Genomic DNA, 25,805 nt, shown 5'->3' with positions numbered 1-25,805 from the left:
TGAACATGGACAAATGATTTAATAATTTAAAGTATTGTTTCCCCATCCATAAAAGGAAAACTAAGAACAAGGCTTGAATTGTAAGTCTGAGTGATTCATAAATAAGTACCTGTGAAGATGATTATAATCCTGCATGGCACATAGTAATCATTATTGTTATTGATACTATTGATACTGTTATGTATATGGACAAACTCACTGGCCCCCAGCTGAAGAAACACAAAAGCTTCCTCACCATCCTCCCTGACTCAGAGTTTGTCTTCCCTTGTTTTACACTCCACTACCAGACTAATTTCTCCAAACACTGCTTTCTCCATGTCACTACTTTGCTTTGAAGCATATTCAGTGCATAACATAGCATCCAGTACATATTATGTACTCAGTAGATATATGTTAAATTTATAAATAAAGTCTATGGAAGCTGCTGCCTGCTTAACTCCAAGGTCCCTCCCTATCTCTGGTGCTAGAGACTTGCCATTCAGCTAAGGTTGTCTTCTCTCTGGCCCTGGTTCAGAGCTGGACTACAATTCTCAGCTTCCCTTGCAGTAGGACATGCTGCTGAAATGTGGGTAGAAGTGATGAATCACCTCCACGTCTGGCCTATGAAAGCCTGCCTTACACAGTCATTCATGCTCCCTCTTCTGCTGTGATTTGGAAGTTGTGCTGAAGATGGCACAGATGCTGAGGGAAAGAGCCTGCATCCCTAAATCACTGCCAGAAAGACTCCCCCATTAGGAACAGCTATATTGGACTTCACATAAAAAATAAACTTCACTTGTTTTAAGGCACTAGGATTGAAAAACTAGTTAATTAGTATCCTAGCTTCTGTTTAACAAGTCAAACATTTTTTTCTCCTAACAACAAAACTACCAGACTTCTTCCAGTTACGCAAGCTTCCTCACATACAATCCTACTTCCATGTCTTTGCTTCTTTCATTTAAGGTCAACTGACATGTCCTCCTTCACTTTGTTCGTTTCAGTCCCAATCAAGGGTCAAATCCTTAATTAAGAATTTGGATCCTAAACAAGGATCCCCCACAGATAACCTTGCCAGCTCTCGTGATGTTGCCCTTCCTTATGATAGGGGGTCACAAATTCAAATACCAACAAGAACCTGAAAGCAAAAGCATTAGTCACTCAGTTATGTCCAACTCTTTGCCACCCCATGGTCTGTGGCCCTCCAGGCTCCTCTGTTCATGGGATTTCCCAGGTAAGAATATTGGAGTGGGTTGCCATTTCCTTCTCAGGGGATCTTCCCAACCCAGGGATCGATCCTACGTCTCCTGTGTGGGCAGGTAGATTCTTTACCACTAAGCCACCAGGGTTGTCTTTGGGCCTGAATGAAGTCAAATATAAGAAGGTATCTTCTCAGAAGAGAAGCTCCATCCATCTTTTGACATGTATTTTATATTCTTTGTTTGAATACAGACATGAAAAAAATAAACAGATGTTTCAAAAGTATGTAACTTAACAATATACTCCAATTTATATCCCATCTTAGAAGAAAAAGGGCATAACAGGGCTCCTTATAAATGAGTTACTTTCTTTTGAAAAAGAATGCAAAGTAGTAGGCAATGCCACACTAACTTGATTATCATATACCCAAAAAAATATCTCTTCATGAGTAACCACATTAGTCATGCGGTATTCTTTTGCTAACACATGAAAGAAGGTGTTCTTTTGCTAACATTTATAATAAGAAGAATTTGCATAGTTGAGGATGGTCTCCTAATATTCACTTTTTATGTCTATTTTATCACTTGTCTGTTAAATGAGGAAAACAACACTCCCAAATGGTGCTGGCATGTGAATGACTAGCATCGATCAGTTTAGTTCAGTTCGGTTCAGTCACTCAGTTGTGTCCGACTCTTTGCGACCCCATGAATTACAGCACACCAGGCCTCCCTATCCATCACCAACACCCGGAGTTCACCCAAATTCATGTGCATCGAGTCGGTGATGCCATTCAGCCATTTCATCCTCCGTCGTCCCCTTCTCCTCCTGCCCCCAGTCCCTCCCGGCATCAGGGTCTTTTCCAATGAGCCAGCTCTTCGCATGAGGTGGCCAAAGTATTGGAGTTTCAGCCTCAGCATCAGTAGCTGAGTTCAAATGGCCATGAAGACCTCTTGTAAGAGCTAGTGCTGTGACGAGAACATTGGCAAAGTAGAAATCCTTTAACCAATTTCCTAGCCACGAAATAGCCAAGTCCATTTTTTTCAATCAGACCACACAATAGAGGCCCCTGAAAGCACCCTGACAAAGAGTTGGTCAGATCTGAGGACCAGCTGAGAGGTTAACATGACAGCTTTTCACAGTGGAACTTAGAAATGTTCCACCCTGATAGCGCTCCCAGAGATAATAGGGAAAGCTGTAAACCGATTATAATGGCAATGCAACATCAGTTCCATAATGAGAGTGAAAATCCCCTGGACAGAACATCCATATTTATTAAGCAACTAGGGCTGAAAATTAAGGGAAATGAAAGGCCATGTAAAAAAGAAAAAAAAAATGTTGTCTATGTGATTTGTTGACAAACTCACTTCATCAAAAACAAGACTGATTAGTGTTCCTCAAGTCACGATATACACCCTGACCAAGGATATTGCTGCAACTGAACTAATAGAGATGGAAAACACAATATTAACCACACAGATGCTTGAAAGTGGAGAGATTCTTCAGGTCACAGTACCATGAAGAAACTGTCCAGAAGCATTACTCTCCTTCTCTAAGTACTATACTTGCCAAGAGCTGCTTCAGAAAATTATCTGTGGGCCTGCAGTTTTTAATCCACCACCTGCTACATTCTATAAATCAAGTTCCTTAAATCCTAGCCACAGCTGCTTAACAATAAAAACAACTTCATCCGGAACCAAGGTAGATAAAGCACTGCTGGGTGTCTATAGATTGGTGCCTCCGGACCCAAGATTGAAGTGTAAGCTAAGATCTTCATATTACAGGGCTGACAAATTGTCAAGAGAGCATGAAAGATCAGGTTATCAAGTTCTAAAGTCTTTAGAAACATGTAGATATTTAGATGCCAAGCAAATGCCTCCTATTAAAGCCAACCTCCCCTCTGTGCTTTGCATTATGTTTTCTGGCCTTCCTTATGTGACCAGATGGCCTGCATTTGACCTCACCTTGGGCTGGTCATGTCATTCAATGCTTGTTCCTCCAAAGACCACACAGGCTTCCTGGAGAAGCAAAGTGGTGCAGTCAGACAGCTTGAGTTGAAATACCAGCTTCCAACCTTTCCAGCTATGGTACCTTGAGTCATCAACCCTACCCCTCTTCTTAAGGAGATCACTCCATCTTCCTTAGTGCTGTAAGAACTAAATGAGAATATATGGAAAGCAATTAACCAGAATCTAGCCCACAAAAGGGGATGAAATCATGGTGAATTCCCTGTTCCTTCCCAGTACATTAAAAGCCAAGGTGACCACCATAGTTTCAAACAGGAAGCTGAGTACGTACAAAGCTGACCAAGTCTCCCAGATAAATACACTTCTTCTTCTCAATAAAACCTTCCAGAAACTGACTTTCACCATCCAGTCGTAGACTATTGCAACAGTGAAAACTTCACACCAAACCACAGAGGAGGAATTTGTTGATGCAGGTTTGGGGAGGGAGATATTTGAGAGACTGCAGTCCCCTAAGTGGGACTTGTACATTTTCACCTACACTTACACATGAAGGTCTCTGTAAGTGATCTCGTACACTACCACATAGAAAACTCAGAATTGTGGAATCTTTATCTTGTCTGGATCCTTCTATTCTTATTTAACTGACTGATAGGAATGTCTACATAAACGTTACAGACTTACTAAAAACCCAACCCAGGGACAGCTGAACTCATCCACGCTCTTCCTTTCGGGCCCCAGAGTAGATGATGGCTCCATCACTCCTTCCAGCTCTCCCCTGCTTGCCTTACTTCCTTCACTTTTCTTGCTAGGTCCTGCAAGTTTACTTCTTTAATATCCATATAAACCTCGTTCTCACTTAGTCTAAGCTTTCATAATCTAATCTTCTATAATCCTTCCTTTGAATCATTTCAGTAGCTTTCCCACCATTCTCCTTGCCCCAGTTTCACCTCTCTTACCCCTCTACAAACATATATCATTAAAAAAAAATTTTCTTCCTACACTGCTGCCCAAGCAATCTTTCTAAACTGCAAGTGTGACCATATCAATGTAGGTATTAAAACAATTCACTGGATGCTTATTACCAAAAGCTAAACCTGAAGCTCCTTATCACAGCACTCAAAACTCTTTCTCGCAGACCCATCTATTTTCCCTGACTGACTTATCTCATTTTACCGCACCCCTTCACTCTCTGTACCCTCTTTCTACCACGTATGCATCAACTGGTCGAATTCTCACACCGTATTATTGTTTTTAGTGCCCACTTCTTCTATTAGACTGTGAGCTACTTAAAGACAGAAACTATGTCTCACATCTGTGTCCTCACCCCCAAGAACCTCCTAGAAATTTAATAAGTGTTGGCTGATTGACACATCATTAAGTATCTTAAAAATAAACAGTTATTCTAAACTGTTTTTACCATCATTTAATCAAAAAACTTCCATGTTCATCACAATTTTTCAGCACCTGAAGGTGTGCCTCCCAACTGCTAGTACATATCTCTCTCCCTGCTTGATCTGTAAGGGGGAGACAGGATTATGAATTAAGAATGACTTTACAGACGGGTTTTTCCCTGGTGGTCCAGTGGCTAAGACTCTGGACTGCCAATGCAGAAGGCCTGGGTTCAATCCCCAGTCAAGGAACTAGATTCTGCACACCACAACTGAAAAAGGACCCTGCATACTATAACTGGAAGATCCCACATGTCCAAATAAATAAATGTTTTTTAAAAAGAAAGATCACAGGCAATGACCAGGTCCTGCTCACTCTTTAAAAAAAAGAAAGAAGAAGAATCACTTTATAATAAGTGGAAACATGGTTTTGATTAGTATGAGTACATTTTTTAGGTCTCCATTATTTCCACTAGACTTTATTAACTAAAGGACATATTCATTGACACACACTGGTGCTCAGACAAGGCACGCACCTTCCACACAGCGACAGCCCTCCTGCAGCACCCGCGCATACATGTCCACTTTGGACTGAGACAGGAGCTGGTCCCCAGTCAGGTATGTGTTGTGGGAGGAAGCAATGTAGTAGTTGCACAGGGGCTGATCCATGTCCTGGTACACTTCATGATGCAGGGGGTTAAAGATGTCACAAGCAGGACTACGCATGAAGTTCGTGAAGCCTTTGGAAAAGAAAGGGAAGTGTTATAGCTTCGAAGCCAAGGACTTCCCTGCCGGTCCAGTGGTTAAGACTGCCTTCCAGGGCAGAAGGTGTGGGTTCAATCCCTGGTTGGGGAATTAAGATCCCACTGGCCTTAAGGCCAAAAAACCAAAATATAAAACAGAAACAGTACTGTAACAAATTCAACAGAGGATTAAAAAAATGGTCCACATCAAAAAAAAAAAACAAAAATCTTCAAAATAAATTAGTAAATAAAGCCTATATACTTACCCGACTCCAAGAAGTACAAAAGAGATCAAAGTTTGTCCAGAGTGCTTATCTTATTTACCTTCAGGACAACCTTTGCAGGGAATACTGAGGCAATAGGGGGATTGCCCAGGTCAAATAGTGTCAAAAACTGCAGTGTGACTTTGGGGAGTAGCAGTTTAAATGTAACCTAAAGAAAAACAGACTTTTTAAGAATTTTGATTGGGGGAGTGAGGGGCTTATTGCATCGCTATTCAGTAACTTCTGAGCTCCAGCTGTGAGTATGCAGTGTGACCTACCAGGTGGCTGATGCAGTGTTAAAGCCGTATTTATCCAAAGTGATATACTGATCAACAGCAATCTGATAGGTTGTTAAGCTGATTTGAAAAACAGTATTGTCTGTGTCATAGTGGAGGTAAAGGTCAGGAATTAGGCATAGCCTAAAATCAGGGTATGATTATTTGACTATGAAGCTGGTTTGGGAAGATGCTGCTAATGGCTAGCACATTTGATAAAAGTGATAAAGTGCTGTAAGATTATGCAGAAAACCCTATCAGTTTTTCTAAGTTTTTCAAAAACATAAGTTTCTGGGTAGGAGAGGCATTCATTAATACAACAAATATGTAAATGTCCTACAAGTACTTAAATGATCACTAGGGTAAACCATTTCAGCTCTTCAAAAATCCTGTGGTAAAACCACCAGTAGATATCCTGGGAAACTGGAGAATTTCTTTATGTTCATCTTCATGGTTATGGCCATAACTTAGAAAGCATGTTTAATTCCATCTCTTAAGGCCCTACACCAAGGAAGTAATTCATTTATTGGTAAAGAAAGGTCCAAATTAGTTTATCTTCTTTCATTGTTTTTAAAATAGCTTTTAAACATATAAACATTAAATCATTTCTCTTCATTTTAATTAGCCTCTGTCCCCGGAAGTAAACCTACAGTGTCAAAACCCCCTTGTCTACACTGAGCCTGTTTGGGGAATAGGAGGCCAACAATCAAAACTGGTGAGATAAACCATGGCTTCGGATGCTCTTGTGGGCAGTGGGGGGGTGCCTGTGGTTTTTTTTAATTAAGATTATGTGTTCTGCCTAGGACCTGTTCTCTTTTGGGTAGCAGGCTACAGTTCATTTCCCTATATATTTTAAATACATGGAACTTACAAATACATGCAGCTATATAACATACCATTTCATTCATATGCAAAAACCTAGGAGCTAGATTCTGAGTATAGAACTATGAGCAAATTACTTAATTTCTTTAAGTCTCACTTTCTTCAACTATAAAATGAGATAGTCATTAACAAAATTTTCAGTTCCTACAACCTCTCTACCACTACCAACTAAGTAAAACAAATGAGTTGCCAACATTTTAAAAGAAACATGTTTATTTAAGACCAAATTCTCCTTCCTTAGGTTGAGACTATTTCTAAAAATTAGGCATTTAAGAAAAGTCAAAATATTTCTTGGCATATATTATACATAGTGGTATCAAGCTGACTTGCTCAGAGGGGAAAATGATATTGTCATTGCAAAAGTAAGAGAAACACCAAAATCATGACATCTGATTTGTAGGAAATTATGTGTGTGTTGTGGATTTTGTTTGAATCATCTGTAATTCCAAGGATATCTCCCGATTTCTTTTCCTAAAAATTTTGCTAGAAGGTAACTTAACAATACTGAATGGAGAAATGAGAAATTAAGAATATTAATCATTTTACCTTCTATGCCAAGGACATTTTTCACCTTATTTTCTTCAGAAACTTCAAATTTCCTTATGATGTCAATACAATAGTCTGTTGTCACATTTGTCATCTAAACAAAACAGAACAATAGTAGAATATTTGCAATTTCATGAGATATTTTCCTCCATGCTAAAAAGGCATGTTGATTTTTTAAGCGTTCTTGATACAATGCAAAATGGTGAAATGAGCAGTGTTTGACATTACTTGTGTCATAACTACTTAATCTTTGGAAAATGATTATGAACTCAGTATTCCTCTGCATCTTTCAGATTTAATCAGTGAAAATAGTCATTCAACTGTTGATCTCCATGAAGCAATAAGATTAATAAAACCAAGTCAATAATCAGTGCAAATGCATGACTGAAAATCCGCTCACTATAAGTCTGCTGCTGCTAAGTCGCTTCAGTCATGTCTGACTCTGTGCGACCCCAGAGATGACAGCCCACCAGGCTCCCCCGTCCCTGGGATTCTCCAGGCAAGAACACTGGAGTGGGTTGCCATTTCCTACTCCAATGCATGAAAGTGAAAAGTGAAAGTGAAGTCGCTCAGTCGTGTCTGCCTCTTAGCGACCCCATGAACTGCAGCCTACCAGGCTCCTCCGTCCATGGGATTTTCCAGGCAAGAGTACTGGAGTGGGGTGCCATTGCCTTCTCCCACTATAAGCCAGTAGCTAGCAAAAGTAATGCCTTCCATACAAACACTGAAGTTGGCTAATCATAAATTGTATGTAAAAAGAAAATGACTCCCTACCAAAGCATAATGTTCTAGGTAAATCCACCTGTGTGTATATATCTACAGATCCTTCCACCAATTCATGGGAGCAATCTGCCATAGTGATTCAAGAACATAAAGGTTAGCAAAAGAAAATAAAAAGGTAGGTGAGAACTCTGGAATGAGAGTGCTTATATTCAAATCAACTGCCTCATATTAACATATAGCGTGTGCTCTTAATATTCAAATAAACTGCCTTACTTAAGAACACATGTAACAGTGTGTTCTTACATAAGTCACTCACATTCTCTGTGGCTACCTTATAAGGTAGCTGTGAGGATTAAATAGATTAATAATTCTAAGAAAAATGTATGGTACCCAAAAAAGCTGTATATGCTAACAGTACTGAGTTAGTCTGAAGTTTGCTCCCTGATAGCTCAGTTGGTAAAGAATCCACCTGCAGGAGACCTCGGTTCGATTCCTGGGTCGGGAAGGTCCCCTTGAGAAGGGAAAATCTACCCACTCAGTATTTTGATCTGGAGAATTCCATGGACTGTATAGTCCATGGGGTTGCAAAGAGTCAGATAGGACTGAGCCACCTTCACTTTGCTGCAAGTAAATTACATGCTTAGTGTGTTACTAGGAAAAGCAAACTCTGAGAATAATCTCTTTAGTATTAACAAAGGATGTGATATTTTGATCAAAAATTCATTCAGTCCCACAATTGAACAACAATATTTAAATATACTAACGAATAACAATAGAAGATAAATTGGGAGCCAATATTTTATATTTCTATGATATTTTCAAAAATTTCATTACCTCTTAGGTGCAATACTTATGTTCTAGTGAACTCTAAATTCAAACCATCTATTTAATATCACTTAAATTTTTGCAGGGAAAGAAAAAGCTCTACAGTGCAACCATTTTTGCATGTTTGAAGGAGCACAGAATGCTTTGTTCCCCTAAGACTAGCTGCATTCTTTGCATAAATTTTACAGTCTTTACTGCATGCAGAGGCCTCCTTAGCAGACATCACCCCAAAATACATAAATACATGATATCATGCTACCTGTGAGTAATTTGATTGAGCCAGTCTGGCTTTTGATTAACTCATTGATTCATCTGCAGTTTAAAAGATAATTTCTCACAAAACAGAAAGAAATTGATAAAAAAAAATTGTACGTTCCATTGGAAGACTGAGCTTACATTGCAATTATTTGGTTTATGAGGCCATTTGTTCAGAGACATCAGGGCCTTGCACTAGCCTCAGTCTACCAGGAGCCTGTGAGATCTAAAAACAAAATTCAAACAAACAACAAGAAAAAAAATCCTGGCATCCTAGGATGGAGTTAATTGCCCATGAGAACATGTTACCAGCTCAAAACACAAAGAATGTGCTAACGAAAATCATATTTGAAAAGTATCATTAAATTAGTGAAAATATCAGTAGGCATTCTAGAAAGCCCACAATTTTCTGAGCACCATATAAAAATTAATGAGAGCTAACCGAAAATACAAGTATTAAGGATTAACTCTTTGAAATACAGTAAAACCTCATAACAATGAGAATGGAAATGTAAGCAAATCAGTTCCCATCCTTCCTCCAGCCTTCCTTTCATTTAATTAACCTCCCAAGAGCAAAATCCTGCACTTGGAAAGTTTTCCAGACCTCACTTGGAAAGTTATATTGGGATTTTACTTTATGAATGAAGGTTCAATGTACGTTAATACTCTTTAGTGTCCTTCCCCCATTGTTTTGTGTTCTATTTGACATGACTGATAAGACAGAATAGGAACATTTTCTCCCCTTTCCCACGGAGTTCACTTGAAAGTCTTGTTTGCTATCAATATCTGAGCTCCTCACTGTCTTTTAACACTGACGATTGTTTATTCTATATAAGGCAAATGGTGTGAAAAAGAACTTGAGGAAAACTTGATAACACATTCATAATGTAATCAATGCTGTGCAGTTTATTAAAAGTCCTTACATCCATAATCTTTATAGTTCTTGTAAACTTAGTATTTTTATCTTCATCTTGTAAGTAGGAAAATGGACACAAAGAATGGTTACCTATCACAATCAATCATACAATCATTAAAAGGCAGAACAAAGGTTCAAATTTCAACTTTCTGAATTCAAGTCCAAAGCTTTTTTTCTTATGTTATATCTATTGTCTGGGAGTTTTTCTTTATTTCTACTGAGAAATTGAAATACTTTCCAAAGTGAGTATTTTTTTTAGTATAGCTGAAATTCCCGCATTTTAACTTAACTTTTGAAATTTTTGTAACTTTCAAATCCATTCATTTGACTTCTTTGATAATTCCAGATTGGTATGATTCCCCAAACACAAAATCATAACATAATTTGCAAAGAATTTCAACATGGCTAAACTCTCTTCCCTTTATTTTTACCAAAGTAACATATGCATAGTTTCTCCATCCATCCTCCTGTGCTTCTGCTCGTATAGAATTTTTTTCTGATTTAATTGCTGAAATTCCCACTCATCTGTTTAATTTACAATGTTCCTATCACAAATTTTTCCCAGTGACTCTAATGGTATCTCAGTATTATTTTCCACATCAAGGCAACAGGTAATCCATGAATTTCATTTTCTCCTCTATAAAGGTCCTCCTTCTTCCAGGCTGGTTGTGTTCTAGAACTTCACTCAGCTTTTTGTCCTAACTTCATTGTGTCATTCTTATTGAAGAGCACTTGAAAAGTAAATTATTTCTTGTACATATTTTTCTGTGTTATCTGTTTTTTTATTCTGTGTACACATTTGGTTGACAAATTAACCAGGCAGAAAATCCTAGGTCAGAAATCATTGCTTAATGTTTTTTTTTTTTTTGGCTTGCAGAATTGCTGTTGAGAAGTCTGAAGCCATTCTGATTCCAATTCTTTCCACAGGACCTATTTTTGTTTGTTAATTTGGTAAGGGATTTTTCCCCCTTTTATGCAAGCTTTTAGGGGTTCATTTTAACCTTGCTGCTGCTGCTAAGTCACTTCAGTCGTGTCCGCCTCTGTGCGACCCCAGAGATGGCAGCCCACCAGGGTCCCCCGTCCCTGGGATTCCCCAGGCAAGAACACTGGAGTGGGTTGCCATTTCCTTCTCCAGTGCATGAAAGTGAAAAGCGAAAGTGGAGTCGCTCAGTCGTGTCCAACTCTTAGAGACCCCATGGACTGCAGCCTACCAGGCTCCTCCATCCATGGGATTTTCCAGGCAAGAGTACTGGAGTGGGGTGCCATCGCATTTTAACCTTAGCATTGCACAATTTCACTGTGATTTGTCTCTATGTGGATCTTTCTATATTCACTGTGCTTGGCACTCAGTGGATGCCAACAGTTTAGACACCCCTACCTTTTGGTGCTAATAATCTTTTGTTACTTGTTTGATAAATATCCTCCCTTCTATCACATCTTTTTCTGTAACTCCTATCATTCAGATAGCTGATCTTCAGGATTAATCTAATAATTTTCTTCTCATTTATCTGTTTCTTTGCTGTTTGTTCTCCTTTTTGGGAAAATTTTCTCAACTTTATCTAAGATAACTAACAAATGTAGCTCCCTGCTCTTCTCTTCCTCTTGAGTCTTCTTTTCTCATAGCACCTTGCTCTTTCTTCATGGCTGCAACTTTTTTAATTACTCTGATGTATTAATGTCAGTTTCTAAAGTTTCCTTACCCAGCATTGTCTCTTTCCTCTAAGTTTCTTGAGTTACTTGTTTGCCTTTGTCTCTTTCTTTATAGCAGAGGATTTCCTCAAACGTGTGGTAAGCCCTGGTTATTTAAAGCTCATTTTTTAAGTCAACTATTTAAAAACCTATTTAAAACTAAGGCAAGGAAAAATTGGTTGAAAGCTCTGTGTTCTGGAGCAGAGCTTAGTGACTAGTAAGCTTCACTGTAGAGTTCTCCAGTGGGACTCTTAGGAAATTTCTGATGTAAATATCTTTAGGGGGGTTCTCCCCCTTGAGTTTATTTCCTAGAGCTGGAGACACAGCGGGAGAATCCATTCCATTTCTCTCCCCTTGCTTCTGGTGCTGCTGGCAAACCCTGGCTTGAGGCTTCATAACTACAGTCTCTGCTTCCATCTTCACACATCCATCTTCTTCTTTCCATGTGTCTGTGTCTTCTTTTCTGTTGCTTATAAGGACACTCATCACTGGATTTAGAGTACACACAAAATTTAGGATAATTTCATCTCAACACCCTTTAGTACATCTGCAAAGACCCTACTTTCAAATAAGGTCACATTTACAGATACAGGGAGTTAGGACTTGGACGTATCTTTTCAAGCTACTATTTAACCGACCAAAGTTAGTAATATTCCTCTAAGGAAATTTTTCCAGTGTCCTACTTGGAAGAGTAGGGGCTATGGTTCTCACATTTCAGCTCATAAATATTCACTTAATCTTTGTACTTTATCCATTTCCAAAACTTAAGAGACTTAAAACAACCACCACTAACTTGTTCACAGCTATGTAGGATGGTAAGTGGGACTGGGTCCAGCGACACAATTATTCTGTTTTCACCTGGGGGTTTCTAGCTAAAAGTAGGCAGCTAGTCACATGACTACAGTCATATAATCCAAAATGGGTTCACCAACATGACTGTGGTTGCTGTTGGCTGAGCCTCTTTATGTGGTCTCTCCTCCTCGGAGAAAGTACCCAGCTTCCCCACATGATAGTCTCACAGCCGCAACAGGGCACAAAGGGAACTGCCAAGACTCTGAAGCCTACGTTCCTTGTACATCAATTCTGCCACAATCCACTAGTCAATCCAAGTCACAAAGTCAGGCCAAGTTCAAGGGGCAGAAAAATAGACTCCACTTCTTGACAGGAGGAGAAGCAAAGTCATGTTGTAAAGCAACACACATACAGGGACATGGGAACTAATGTTGTTGTGAAGTTGCTCAGTCATGTCTGACTCTTTGCAACCCCACAGACTGTAGCCTGCCAGGCTCCTCCATCCATGGGGTTTCCCAGGCAAGAATACTGGAGTGGGTTGCCATTTCCTTCTCCAGAGGATCTTCCCAACCCAGGGATCGAACCTGGGTCTCCCGCTTTGTAGGCAGATGCTTTTACCATCTGAGCCACCAGGGAAGTCGAGAACTACTGTAGCCATCTTTAAAAACCGCCTGACACATCTATGTTTCAGGGCCCTGGCTCAGGTGTGCCTGGCATGACTTAGTCCAGAGTCTTCTGGTCCACCCTCCTCCAGTTTTTATTTTCAGTTTCATGCCAGGGTGTAGAAGGGACAGCTGCCCTGCTACCACAGGGAGGGGAGAGGATCTGGAGGCCTAGCAGCATCTGGATCAGACTTCCAACCAATGCTTGTGCTTTCAACCCCTGCTCCTCTCCTGTTTTCAGAGTATTGTGTGAATTTCATTCTTGAGCTTTCTTGGGTTCTTCCAGGCAAATGAACATGTTTTTTGGTTTCTTGCTCAGTGGGCTTGGGTTTCAGTGCTCTGGGGTCTCCTTTAGATCAGACAAGTTTCAAGATATTGCTGTTTCTGTATCCTCTCCTATTCTCTTTGTCCTTGTGGCTTTACAGGGAGCAGAGGTCTTTTTACTATATTTTTTGGCAATTTCAGGAGGGAGCAGAGAAACATCTCTACATGAACGGTCGTTCAGTTTCCAACTGAAAAAAACAACTGCGGTAACTGTTTATCTCCCCAAAATGGCTACTCTAACTCATCCTAAAATTAAGGTACAAATTTCAAAGCATTTAAACACAAAGCTATTTCATAGAAAATGTCTTTTGGGAACTGTATTCAAGAGAAAAAATATTACAAGACACAATTACTCTGAACAGTCTCTCAACTGCTTTAATTGTGAATGATTAAGAAAAATGAAATAGATTTGGGAAAGGCTCTTAATGGAATGCTTTTTATGATGAAGAGAATGCTTTAAAAATAAAAGATAAAGGAATACTAACACCAGAAAGGGATAGTTCTATCAGAGAAGAATTTATAATTATTTCCCACAAGAGATGTGATATTAGAATGACCATGACTCTCACCAAACCAGTCTGGATTCAGTAAAGGGTAATGAAAGGAAAGGGCAAAAATGACACTTATATAATTGAGTCAGAAAAATCAAGGGTATATTTCAACAGAAAAAACAAAAAAGCAAAATGAGCAACTGTTAGAACCACCACAAAGGGATAATATATAGGTCTGTGTCATATAAAGTTCAACAAGAAGAGGACCTTCTAGCATGGGATCACATAAGTTCTGAAAATTCCCCTGGAATTAACCAACCACATGCATATTTCAGATAAAAAGCCATACATAAATAGAAATCTGCTTTTGACTCATCTATGGCACTGCCTTTGCTCTTGGTTAACAGCTAGAAGCATTTGCAAACTATAAAGATGCTTCAATATTCCTGCCTTCTCTTCCTCACTCTTCAATACATAAGAAACAAAAGGATTACAAAAAAGGTAGAGGCTTGCTAAGAAAGGCTGTCGAGGAGGGTGGAGGGAATGAAATAAGATTCTTACTCCTAAACCAAAACTCTGAAAAGAATCAAACACAAAAGACATTCAGCCCAAGGGAAGGAATGGAGATGCAGATGTGGAGCGTGGACTTGTGGACACAGTGCGGCGGGGAGAGAGTGGGATGAATGAAGAGGGCAGCATCAATTATACACGATCAGGTATAAGATGGATGGCTGGTCCCTTTCTTCTCTGCTAGAACTATCCCTTTCTGGGAGGTTGCTGAGTAGCACACGGAGAGCCCAGTCTGCTGCTCTGTGATGACCTGGAGGGATGGGATGGGGGTAGTGGGGGAGTCTAGGGAGGGAGGGGATGTGTTTATAATTGTGGCTGATCTGCACTGTTGTATGGCAGAAACCAACACAACACTGTAGAACTTAAAAAAAATATATGCATATATATATATATATTTAAATTTAAAAAAAATAGAAAAACTGGAAAAGGGTCTCAACCAACTCTTGTACTCTAGAACAACAGACTAATGGATGTGTGTGATATTGATCTGTGGATGCAAGGAAGTGACGGAAGGGAAAATCCAGCCAACTGGCTTCTTCCCTAACTGGCACTTCTTCATGGATATAAAAGGCAGTGAGAATTTCTCTGAGCATATTGTATTTTAAGGATGAAAGTCCTAATCAAACTGCAATTGGACTTGTCAAAGTCATCAATTCAATTTTCAAAGTGCTTCAGTGAAATAAAAATGTCTGGCCTATAGGCCAATATTTGAATTCCCATAATCCTGGACAGCATATGTGGCCAGCAGTGATATTTCATTTCACAACTGAGTAAATCTGTAAAATTTGAATACGCTGGTGTCTACACCAATCTGATGCCATCAGAAATGAATGAATTACTGCCATATGGATCGTCAAATTGCCTCAGATTTGTTACACTGTGAAAATCCCATTTCGAAACTCAAAACCCTACAAAACTCTTGACTAATGACTCTCCTGCTGCACACTTAGATTATGTCCAATTTTTCTCTCTGCTAAAAAATGCTGAAATGCACAACTTGATAACTTTTTTCTATGCACAACTATTTCCTTAGGATGAATTATTAGAAGTAAAATGGATTGGTCAAAGTTTTATATATTATGTAAAAATTGATAAATAATAAAACTACCCTATAAAAAGATTGTATCATTTCCCAACTTCACCAGAAATATACATATACCATGTTTCATACTATATTTTAACCTTTATTAATTTGATGGCTGAAAAATGGTCTCTTTGTTTTACTTCACATTTTTTAATTACTAGTGAAGGATGAACATTTTTAATGTTATTGACATTGTACAATTTTTTATGTTTTGTACATTTTTCTACTGAGTATTCATTTCTCCCCCCAATAGTCTGTACAGCGCTTTCTACACTAGGGAAATTCACTATTTCTCTCTTTTGTATATTGTATTTTACTAGTTTGAACCTGACATTCATTTTATCATGTTTGATATATTGGACCACATATAAAAGTTTCAGAACACTAATATTTTCCTTTTGGTTTATGCCTCTTGATACACGATAATTTTTTTTTTTCTAATTTTATTTTATTTTTAAACTTTACATAATTGTATTAGTTTTGCCAAATATCAAAATGAATCCGCCACAGGTATACATGTGTTCCCCATCCTGAACCCTCCTCCCTCCTCCCTCCCCATACCATCCCTCTGGGCCGTCCCAGTGCACCAGCCCCAAGCATCCAGCATCGTGCATCGAACCTGGACTGGCAACTCATTTCCTACATGATATTTTACATGTTTCATTGCCATTCTCCCAAATCTTCCCACCATCTCCCTCTCCCACAGAGTCCATAAGACTGTTCTATACATCAGTGTCTCTTTTGCTGTCTCGTACACCGGGTTATTGTTACCATCTTTCTAAATTCCATATATATGTGTTAGTATACTGTATTTATGTTTTTCCTTCTGGCTTACTTAATTTTTTAAAATTTATTTTGTGTTAAATCCACATGTAGCTTCAAGCTAGTTTAGAAAATTAAACTGGAAATGGGTAATCACCTGCCAGGAGCAGAAGTCACAGAACAGTGGCTTCTATTTTGCCCAACTAAAATTTACTGGTTGAATGTCAATATAACAAAAGGAGGCAAAAAATACGTGCCCCTTAGCAAGTGACATCCACTACTGCTATTCAGCTAGATTGGGTAAATTCCGCTAGCACAAATTAATTTGAAGTCAATATCTTTAAACGTTTTAATTTTTCACACTACTGTGCTTCCAAATATCTCTGTCAAAGGGCTTTCACATTCATCACCGCTATCAATCTTCAATCTGACACTGTGAGATAAGGAAGGTAGGTATTAACTCCCGTTTTTACAGATTAGGAAACCAAGGCTCAGAAACAATATTGATTGGCCTGCGTAAGATCCTCCAACCAATAAAGCTTACTGAAACTAACACAACACTGTAAAGTAATTATCCTCTAAGTTTAAAAAAAAAAAAACAACTTGCCAGGTGTGAAATGCAGACTTTCTAGACTCCTGGTCTAATGGTCTTTCTACTATACTAGGAAGAGTTCTTCTGATGAGAAAGCGAAAGTAGTTATAATTGCAAGAAACAGGGTAATAGAGATTTAGAAAGGCATATTCTCTTGGAGGGGTGGGGATTCTTCTATTACTCCATTCCCATTTTCTACTTGTCTTAGAGCTAACTTTGTTAATGGAGAAGCTCAGCCTTTGCCAAATTATCAAACTAATTTAATAACTGATTGGGATAAAACATTTTGCTAATACTATCTGGCTTAATCCTTAGGAAAGCAACAATGAAATTTATAAATCTGTTATGCCTTAAATGTATGTGATGGTGGTAATGGAACAAAGTAAAATATTACCAGGTCTAGTGTCTTTTTTCTGACATCACCGAATCTCTGATTCTCTGACACCAACTGGGTTCCAATGATGCAATTCAGTTCTGACACTGACCACCTGGAGTTAGCATTAGACTTCACAAGACTCAGGCCCACAGGCTGCCCCTATTTCAGATGCCAGCCACAAATGAGTTGCTTAGACTACCCCAGCTCTACCTGACCTATTAACAGATTTGGGAGTTCTGTCAAGGAATAATCAGAACTGGAAGTGGGTTAAAACTAAAAACAGATTTTAATCAGTTAACTACTACAAAAGGGGAAAAGAGAACTCAGTATAGAACTGATTCAACTTTGAATACAAGTAGGTATTTACAGCCAAGGAGCAAGGTAGGGATCAATGGAAGAAACACCAGGCAGAAGTGAGGATTTTGGCTAACCCAACCTAATAGGATTCTTCCTGAAACGCAGGCCAAGGTGATCAAATATCACCCAGGGAATAGTGGTAGATGAGGAATTTTATCAGACATCGAAGGTGAGTAGATGTCAAGGATAGAAATTCTGGTTAAACCGACTTAGAATTATTGCTACAACTGGATTCTTAAGGGCAAGGCCAAAGGATGGAACCCAGTAGAAAAAGTGGCTCCAAAGAGCCTGCCTAGAGTTTGTTTAGCTAAGGAGAAAGTCTTTGTCGGTTTCTGTGACTCAGTTTCTAAGATTTACGAGAATGACTTACAGAACTCAGAAAGGTGTTTTAGTTACTGTTACCAGTTTATTATAAAGTATACAACTCAGGAACAGCCATATGGAAGAGATGCATAAGGGCAAGGTGTGAGGGCAGATATTTACCAGTGAAGTACTATTTTGCTAGTTAAGAATTATGTCAAAGGGCAGATGAATGGATAAAGAATTTGTGGTACATATATACAATGGAATATTACTCAGCCATAAAACAGAATAAATTTGACTCAGTTCTAGGTGAATGAATCTAGAACTTATTATTCAGAGTGAAGGGAATCAGAGAAAAACAAATATTGTGTATTAAAGCATATATATCTAGAATCTAGAAAAAATGGTACTGAAGAACCTATTTGCAAGGGCAAGAATAGAGATGGGGACATAAAGAATAGACCTGTGGGCCCAGAGGGGAAAGGAGAGGGGGGGATGAATTAAAAGAGTAGCACTGAAACATGTACGTTACCATATGTAAAACAGATAGCTAATGGGAAGTTGCTATATAACACAGGGAGCTCAGCTGGTGTTCTGTGACAACCTAGATGGGCTGGGGGTGGGAGGGAGGTTCAAAAGGGAGGAGACATATGTATACTTATCGCTGACTCACACTGTTGTATGGCAGAAACCAAGACAACAATGTAAAGCAATTATCTTCCAACTAAAAAAAAAAGAAAAGAATTATGTCATAGGAGACTTCCCTGGTGGTCCAGTCAGAATCCATGCTCCCAATACAGGGAGCCCAGGTTTGATCCCCAATCAGGGAACTAGATCCCACATGCTGCAACTAAGTCCTAGTATAGCCAAATAAATAATTTTTAAAAAGAATTATATCATAGTTAATAAATATCTAGCTATATTACCAACATAAAGAAAATATTACTATAGTACCTAAAAGGAAACACACGAGACAGCAGTCACCACTTTGTGGGAAAATATGCATATTTAAGGTTAAAAATTATGTATGTGTTCAATTTACTAATTCAATTTCTCTAAAGCTGCTGGGAACACATTTTTAAAATCTCATAGATAAGATTTTTTTGCAATTGTGATATTTACCCTTCTGACTTAAATTTAAAATATACCTACACCCAGCCCTAAGAGAAACCCATGTATCTTTCACAAGTATTTTTAAGTAAACATTCAGTTCAACAGTCTAATGATACCTTTTGTTCCACCTTCAAAAACTGAGCCAGTTCTTCCACAGTTAGATGATCTTTCTTGTCACTGTAGCTCAAAAGCAACAGATAAAGGTCTCGTCTCAAAGACATCATTTTGTAAAACACACAGAATTCTTCAAAAGTCAGAGTTCCCTGATTCTCATCTGTATCAGCTTCCTGAAAGGGGCATAGAAAAAAATAAAGCAGTAAGAGTTTGAAATAGGAAATTCAGCAGTGGGAAATAATATTTACAATAAAAAGCTAATGCCCATTTTGCAAATGGTAAACATGTTCTTTTCAAGAACACATGGATCAATTTAAAACTTGACTATACATTAGGCCACAATAATGTTTCAAATTATAAAGAATCAACTTTATAAAAACTAATTTCTCTGACCACAGTAAATTTATAAAGCAACAAAGAAAGCTTAAAAAACCTTGTCTGGAAACAACCATTTCTAAATAGGAAATTAAACAGAAGGAAACACATGCACCATGTATTAAGACTTGTGTGATGACATTAAGGCAGTAGTTAGAGGGGAACTTGAAGTTTTCAACTTATTAGAAAGCAAGGCAAATTAAAATCAGATGAACTAACAGTTCAACTCCAAAAGCTATTAAAAAGTTAAGCTAAGGAAAATAGAAGGAAATAAATTATAAACAAAAGAAGAAAGCTAAACAATAGAAAACGAGAAGATATAACATCAAAGGTGAGCAATTAAGCCAAAAGCTGGTCTTTTGACAAAACTAATAAAAGAAACCTTGGAGAAGGCTAATCATAAGCAAAAGAGAAAATACATTCAATATATGACAAAAATACTAGTCTCTTATCAGCTTCTAAACTGTGATTCAATCAAATGTAACTTTTACCTATAAAAGAATCTCTTAATTCTACGTAGATAGCTTATTGCTCTTATAGCCAGCAGCATCATTGGTACCTCCCTGCCTGAAAAATCCATTTGCACTTATCTCTAGTTGAAATTATTTGCTCCTAGTAATTATTGAACAAGGATCTTTTACCACGTACCTGCCGTCTGACTGGCTGAATTTGTCATAAAACCATAAAACTGCTGAGAATATATAATGAGTAACCAATCCATTTATATGTTCTCTATTCTAAGTGAACACAGTTGTAAAACCAAACAAAAACTGACAGGGGATGAATGACATTTTGAAATACATAGATTTTGTGACATATAGTCAGCTGGTATGTGGTTTTAAACATAGCTTTGAAAGTCAAAGTATGTATAAAAATATATCTTTTTAAACTCTGCTAACTTTGCGTCAACTATGAACAAACACTTAGACCGATATTTACATCACACAGAGTTTCTTTTTGAGGCTGATTGCTGTTTCCTTCTGTCATTTTAAAAGCAGTGATAGAGTGATCTACAGAATACTAACAATTTTGGTGTTTAAGGCTCTTGGCTGTAGTCTTTGCATCCTAAGAAAGTATGTCTAATGTTCATATTTCTGCTGTAGCTTTTTTCAAAATATATAACCCTGGGTAGAGAGATGATACATTTTTCAAGATTTCTTTGGAAATACCTAAACCATTAAGAACAGTACCACTCTGAGGTTTTAAGCAACAGCCTCAAAGACTTCAAAAGAAGCTATCCATACCCTAACAGATTACTTTTTAAAAATCAGTTGAATCTTGCACTGCAACAAGAAGACAAAGAAAATTCCAGGAAGCATTTAATGTCTTTACCAGTAATTCAGTTTAAAAAAAAAAGAAAGAAAGAAAGAAGAGAATATGCTCATTAAAACAATGCTAAAAAAAAAAAAAAAACAAACAATGCTAAGGTCCTTGTTCCCATTACTACATCCTGAGCTACATGCAAAATCTATGGTAGAAATAATCTATGTTTACACTAGAAGCCCAGCTACTTCTCTAGTCACTCCTTGCTTGAGAAGTCTTTCAATCTTTAAATACAAAGTCACAAAAAGAGATCTTAATGCTTTCTTAAAACATCTCCAAAGTAGAAGGGAACCTTCCTACACCGTAGGTGGGAATGTAAATTGGTGCAGCTGCTATGGAGAGCAGTATCGAGGTTCCTTACAAAATTAAAAATTGAGCTACCATATGACCTTGCAATCCCACTCCTGGGCATATATCCAGAGAAAAACATGATCCAAAAGGATACATGTACCCCAACATTCATTGCAACACTGTTTAAAACAGCTAAGACATAGAAGCAACCTGAATAAAGGACTGAACAGGACTATCAAGCCCATCAACTAAAGTCCATCAACAGGACTGAATAAAGAAGATGTGGTACATATATACAATGGAATATTACTCAGCCATTAAAAAGAATGAAATAATGCCATTTGCAGTAGCATGGATGGATCTAGAGAGTGTCATACTAAATGAAGTCAGACAGAGAAGGAAAAATATCATATGATGTCCCTTATATGTGGAATCTAAAAAGAAATGATACAAATGAACTCACAAAACAAAGAGAATCATAGATTTAGAAAATGAACTTATGGTTGCTAGGGGGAAGGGATAGTTAGGGACTTTGGGAAAGTCATGTACACACCACTGTATTTGAAATGGATAACAAGCAAGAACCTACTGCATAGCACATGGAACTCTGGTCAATATTATATGCCAGCTTGGGGGAAAGTGGATACATGTATATGTATGGCTGAGTCCCTTCGCTGATCACCTGAAACTACCACAATATTGTTAATTGGCTATACCCCAATACAAAAAATAAGAATTTTAAAGTTTTTGGGGGAAAAAACTTCTCTGAAGTATTAACTTTGAACTCACAAGACTTTTAACATAAACGTTTCATGGTTTATCCTCAAAATACTTGTGCATTAGAGACAAAAGGTATCTGAAGAGGGTTAAAAATCCAGAAGTAAAAATAAGTCAAAATTAAATGTTACTTCTCTTACTTCCAAAAAGTACTCCCAGATCATTATTTTTGTAGGTATAGACTTTGCTCCCCTCTATAAGTGTGCCCTCTCTGATTTAATCAGGGCTCTCTCTCCAGTATGATGAACATCTATGAAAAGGAACAGATGGGAGATGGGCTCACAACAGAACAAAAGTTAGGTGTCACAGGGAGTGCCAGGAACATGGTAAACCTTTCCATGCGGTTTACAGACAGTTCACTCTGTGACAACTCAGTTCACCTCCAAAGTCCCCTTCTCCATCTCTAGTTCCTTTCATAGTGTGTCTCATTCCTTCCTCTTCTTTCCTTTCTCTTCAGTGCAATGGGACCAAGTTCCCACAATGCAAACTATCTCCAGCTTCCGAGGACAGAACCACAGGATGTGTAACTGTAAGTGGTCACAGATCAAAGCCAGCCTCCATCTTCCATTCACCGTTGCAACTCAGCCCTCATGTCGTTTCCGCCCTTACCACCTCTGATAACAGGAGGTCAGAAAACAAAGGGAGCAAAACGCATTAACCATAAAATATAACCCTCTTACTTAATTTTACACATAAAAAATATGAACTACCTACTCACTTAGCAAATTACTACAACACATGAATTACATGTATGACTTATCTTCAAATAAAAGCCTTTCCAAAATTCATGTTCTAGGAATTACTAATAATTGAATACTGTCTTTGCGCCAATCTTAATAGAACTCATTTCAGCATCTTAGATGGAAGGCTGAGTACAATCTGAGCGGGGGACACAGGATAAATTTGGGTCCAAGAATTTTCCTCCAGGACTTTCAAACAGGGAAAGAACATCTCATCTAATACCAAGAAGGAGTGGTGTGAACTTCTGGAGAGCTCCCTAAATGGCAGGAGTGATACAGCACTTCTAAATCTTAGGGATTCTAAAATCCTCAACTCCTCTGAAACAAAATAGAGGGCTCTTAAGGAGTTCCACAAGTGCTATTTTTTCACACTACTTAGTCTTTATTCTGATCCTCATTACAGACCATGAGGTTGAAAGATGAGATCTTATCCTCTCCAAGGGACTTCATCCTTTTTACCCCATTATTTAACTGTCAAGTAAAGTGCTTATAATCACTCCAAAAATGGCAACAACAACACATTTTAGGATGTGAAATTGTGGATGCATGTTAAGTTTGGGAAGTTTTCTCTGATGAAATAAAATGCCTCTGTCTTCAAAGAAAAACAAAATGATATACAGCAGGTAATATTAGCTTCCACCAAGACAAAATAGCCTTTTGAAATATCTCAGTATACCATTGCCCTCCAAAGTGTATTTTACGTAAGGTCAATCCCGTTGTGAAAACATACCTGAAACATTTGTCTGACTTTTCTTCGGGGCAGATTGACATTTAGTTTGTGCATCAGTTGGTGTATCTCTTCAATGTTCAATAAGCCATCGCCATTCTTATCAGCTTCCTCAAAGGTCTGCTTCACCCACTTGCAGAAAGGTCAAGGAAACACTTGCCACTTACACGGTCATCAAAATAAAAACCACTTTCACAGAATATGCACAAGGAGGTTGATCATTAACACCGAACTTGAGAAGAAATTCTTTTGAGGAGACCCCACAATCCACAGGCTCTTAGTGAGTTACTAATAGTGACAATAACACTGAGAATGGTGAGAGGAGGACACACGGAGGTCATTCCCTTCACTGGGAAATGAGGGTCAAATCATATCACCCGGGAAGCTTATATATTGGGTTGGCCAGAAAAGTTTGGTCAGGTTTTTCTGTAGCATCTTATAGAAAAATCCAAATGAACTTTTTGGTCAACCCTATATCTCTAAGGAGAAGCCCCAGCAAGATGGAAGGAGGGGCAAAATCCCAGTTAGAATCAAACCCCACACCCACCAGAGATGCTTAGAGGGCTCAAACAAACCTTGGGCACACCAGGACCCAGAGAACACACAGAGACTGAGACAGAATTGTGTCTGAGTATATCCTGGAGAGGTACGGGTCAGCAGTGGACTGCTGCAGGGGCAGGGGCTCTGGGTGCAGTAGACCTGCGTATGGCATACGCCCTCTTGGAGGAGGTCGCCATCAACCCCACCATAGCGCAACCAGAACTTACACAGGACTGGGGAAACAGACTCTTGGAGGGCACAAACAAAACCTTGTGTGCACCAGGACCCAGGAGAAAGGAGCAGTGACCCCACAAAAGACTGACCCAGACTTGCCCGTGAGTATCTAGGAGTCTCCGGTGGAGGCATGGGTCAGCGGTGGCCTGCTGCAGGGTTAGGGGCACTGAATGCAGCAGTGCCTGCATGGTACCTTTTGGAGATCACCATTATCTTCATTACCTCCACCACAGTTTGACCTCAGGTCAAATAACAGGGAGGGAATTTAATTGGATTAAAGATTTACTGAGCAGGGGGTGCAGGTTTGATGCCTGGTCAGGGAGCTGGGCAGAGAAGGCAATGGCAACCCACTCCAGTACTCTTGCCTGGAAAATCCCATGGACGGAGGAGCCTGGTAGGCTGCAGCCCATGGGGTCGCGAAGAGTCGGACACGACTGAGCAACTTCACTTTCACTTTTCACTTTCATTCACTGGAGAAGGAAATGGCAACCCACTCCATTCTTCTTGCCTGGAGAATCCCAGGGATGGGGGAGCCCGGTGGGCTGCTGTCTATGGGGTCGCACAGGGTCGGACACAACTGACGTGACTTAGCAGCAGCAGCAGGGAGCTGGGATCCCACATGCCTTGTGGCCGAAAAAACAGAACATAAGCAACAGAAGAAATATTTTAACAACTTTAATAAAGACTTTAAAAATGGTCCACTATGGTTTTTCCAGTAGTCATGTATGGATGTGAGAGTTGGACTATAAAGAAAGCTGAGCACCAAAGAATGGATGCTTTTCAACTGTGGTGCTGGGGAAGACACTTGAAGTCCCTTGGACTGCAAGGAGATCCAACCAGTCCATCCTAAAGGAGATCAGTCCTGAATATTCATTGGAAGGACTGATGCTGAAGCTCCCATACTTTGACCACCTTATGTGAAGAACTGACTCACTGGAAAAGACCCTGACACTGGGAAAGACTGATGGCAAAAGGAGAAAGGGGTGACAAAGGATATGATGGTTGGATGGCATCACTGACTCAATGGACATGAGTTTGAGCAAACTCAGGGAGATAGTGAAGGACAGGGAAGCCTGATATGCTGCAGTTTATGGATGCAAATAGTCAGACATGAATTAGCTATTGAATGACAACAACATAAAAAAAAAAAAGATCTACGTCAAAAAATCTTTTTTAAAAAAAGAAGAAAGAAAAGAAAACCAAAATCAGCTTTAAAATTCAAAGAATAAAGAAGAGGAAAAGAATGAAGGTGGGAGTAGGTCAAAGGAAGAGGTCAATGAAAAATATTCATCAAGCAGGTGACCTCAGACAGAGAGATTTTCATTTAAGTCAAAATATTAACTGACCTCTTAGTAGTAACTCAGAACATTTATATTTTTAGGTAATTCAAATTATGATTATAGGAGATTATACTTTAGAAAGAAAATAAAATATGATAGTCTTATTTCTCCTAAAGTTAATCAGAAGTGATTTTTCAACTGTAAATATCTGTTTCACATCTTGTTCCCTTTATAACATTTGAGAATAACCAGGCCGGTTCTTTCAAATTCAATTATTTCTCATAGAGTTCAGGTAGGACCTCATTATATATGATACCTGGAAGTTAAAGGGTG

At 38.7% G+C, this 25,805-nt stretch overlaps 1 protein-coding gene and 2 non-coding genes across 3 annotated transcripts in view; 1 reads left to right on the top strand and 2 right to left on the bottom strand.

Annotated features, from left to right (window-relative positions):
* The window catches only part of PLCH1 (phospholipase C eta 1), a 254,591-nt gene that overhangs the window by 75,587 nt on the left and 153,199 nt on the right, over nucleotides 1-25,805 (bottom strand). The window contains exons 5-8 of the mRNA XM_059888850.1: nucleotides 23,422-23,552; nucleotides 19,188-19,358; nucleotides 7,238-7,331; nucleotides 5,065-5,268 (exon numbers count right to left, since the gene is read on the bottom strand). Of these exons, the coding sequence (XP_059744833.1) occupies nucleotides 5,065-5,268; nucleotides 7,238-7,331; nucleotides 19,188-19,358; nucleotides 23,422-23,552 (600 nt within the window). The remainder of the gene's footprint in view (nucleotides 1-5,064; nucleotides 5,269-7,237; nucleotides 7,332-19,187; nucleotides 19,359-23,421; nucleotides 23,553-25,805) is intronic.
* TRNAG-GCC (transfer RNA glycine (anticodon GCC)) lies at nucleotides 4,708-4,780 on the top strand. Its single transcript has one exon. It is a non-coding gene; the product is annotated as a tRNA-Gly (tRNA).
* TRNAC-ACA (transfer RNA cysteine (anticodon ACA)) lies at nucleotides 13,001-13,073 on the bottom strand. Its single transcript has one exon. It is a non-coding gene; the product is annotated as a tRNA-Cys (tRNA).

The sequence above is a fragment of the Bos taurus genome, chromosome 1 (genome assembly GCF_002263795.3).
Source record: "Bos taurus isolate L1 Dominette 01449 registration number 42190680 breed Hereford chromosome 1, ARS-UCD2.0, whole genome shotgun sequence".
NCBI classification, from domain to species: Eukaryota; Metazoa; Chordata; class Mammalia; order Artiodactyla; family Bovidae; genus Bos; species Bos taurus.
This window is presented reverse-complemented; position numbering and strand designations above follow the sequence as displayed.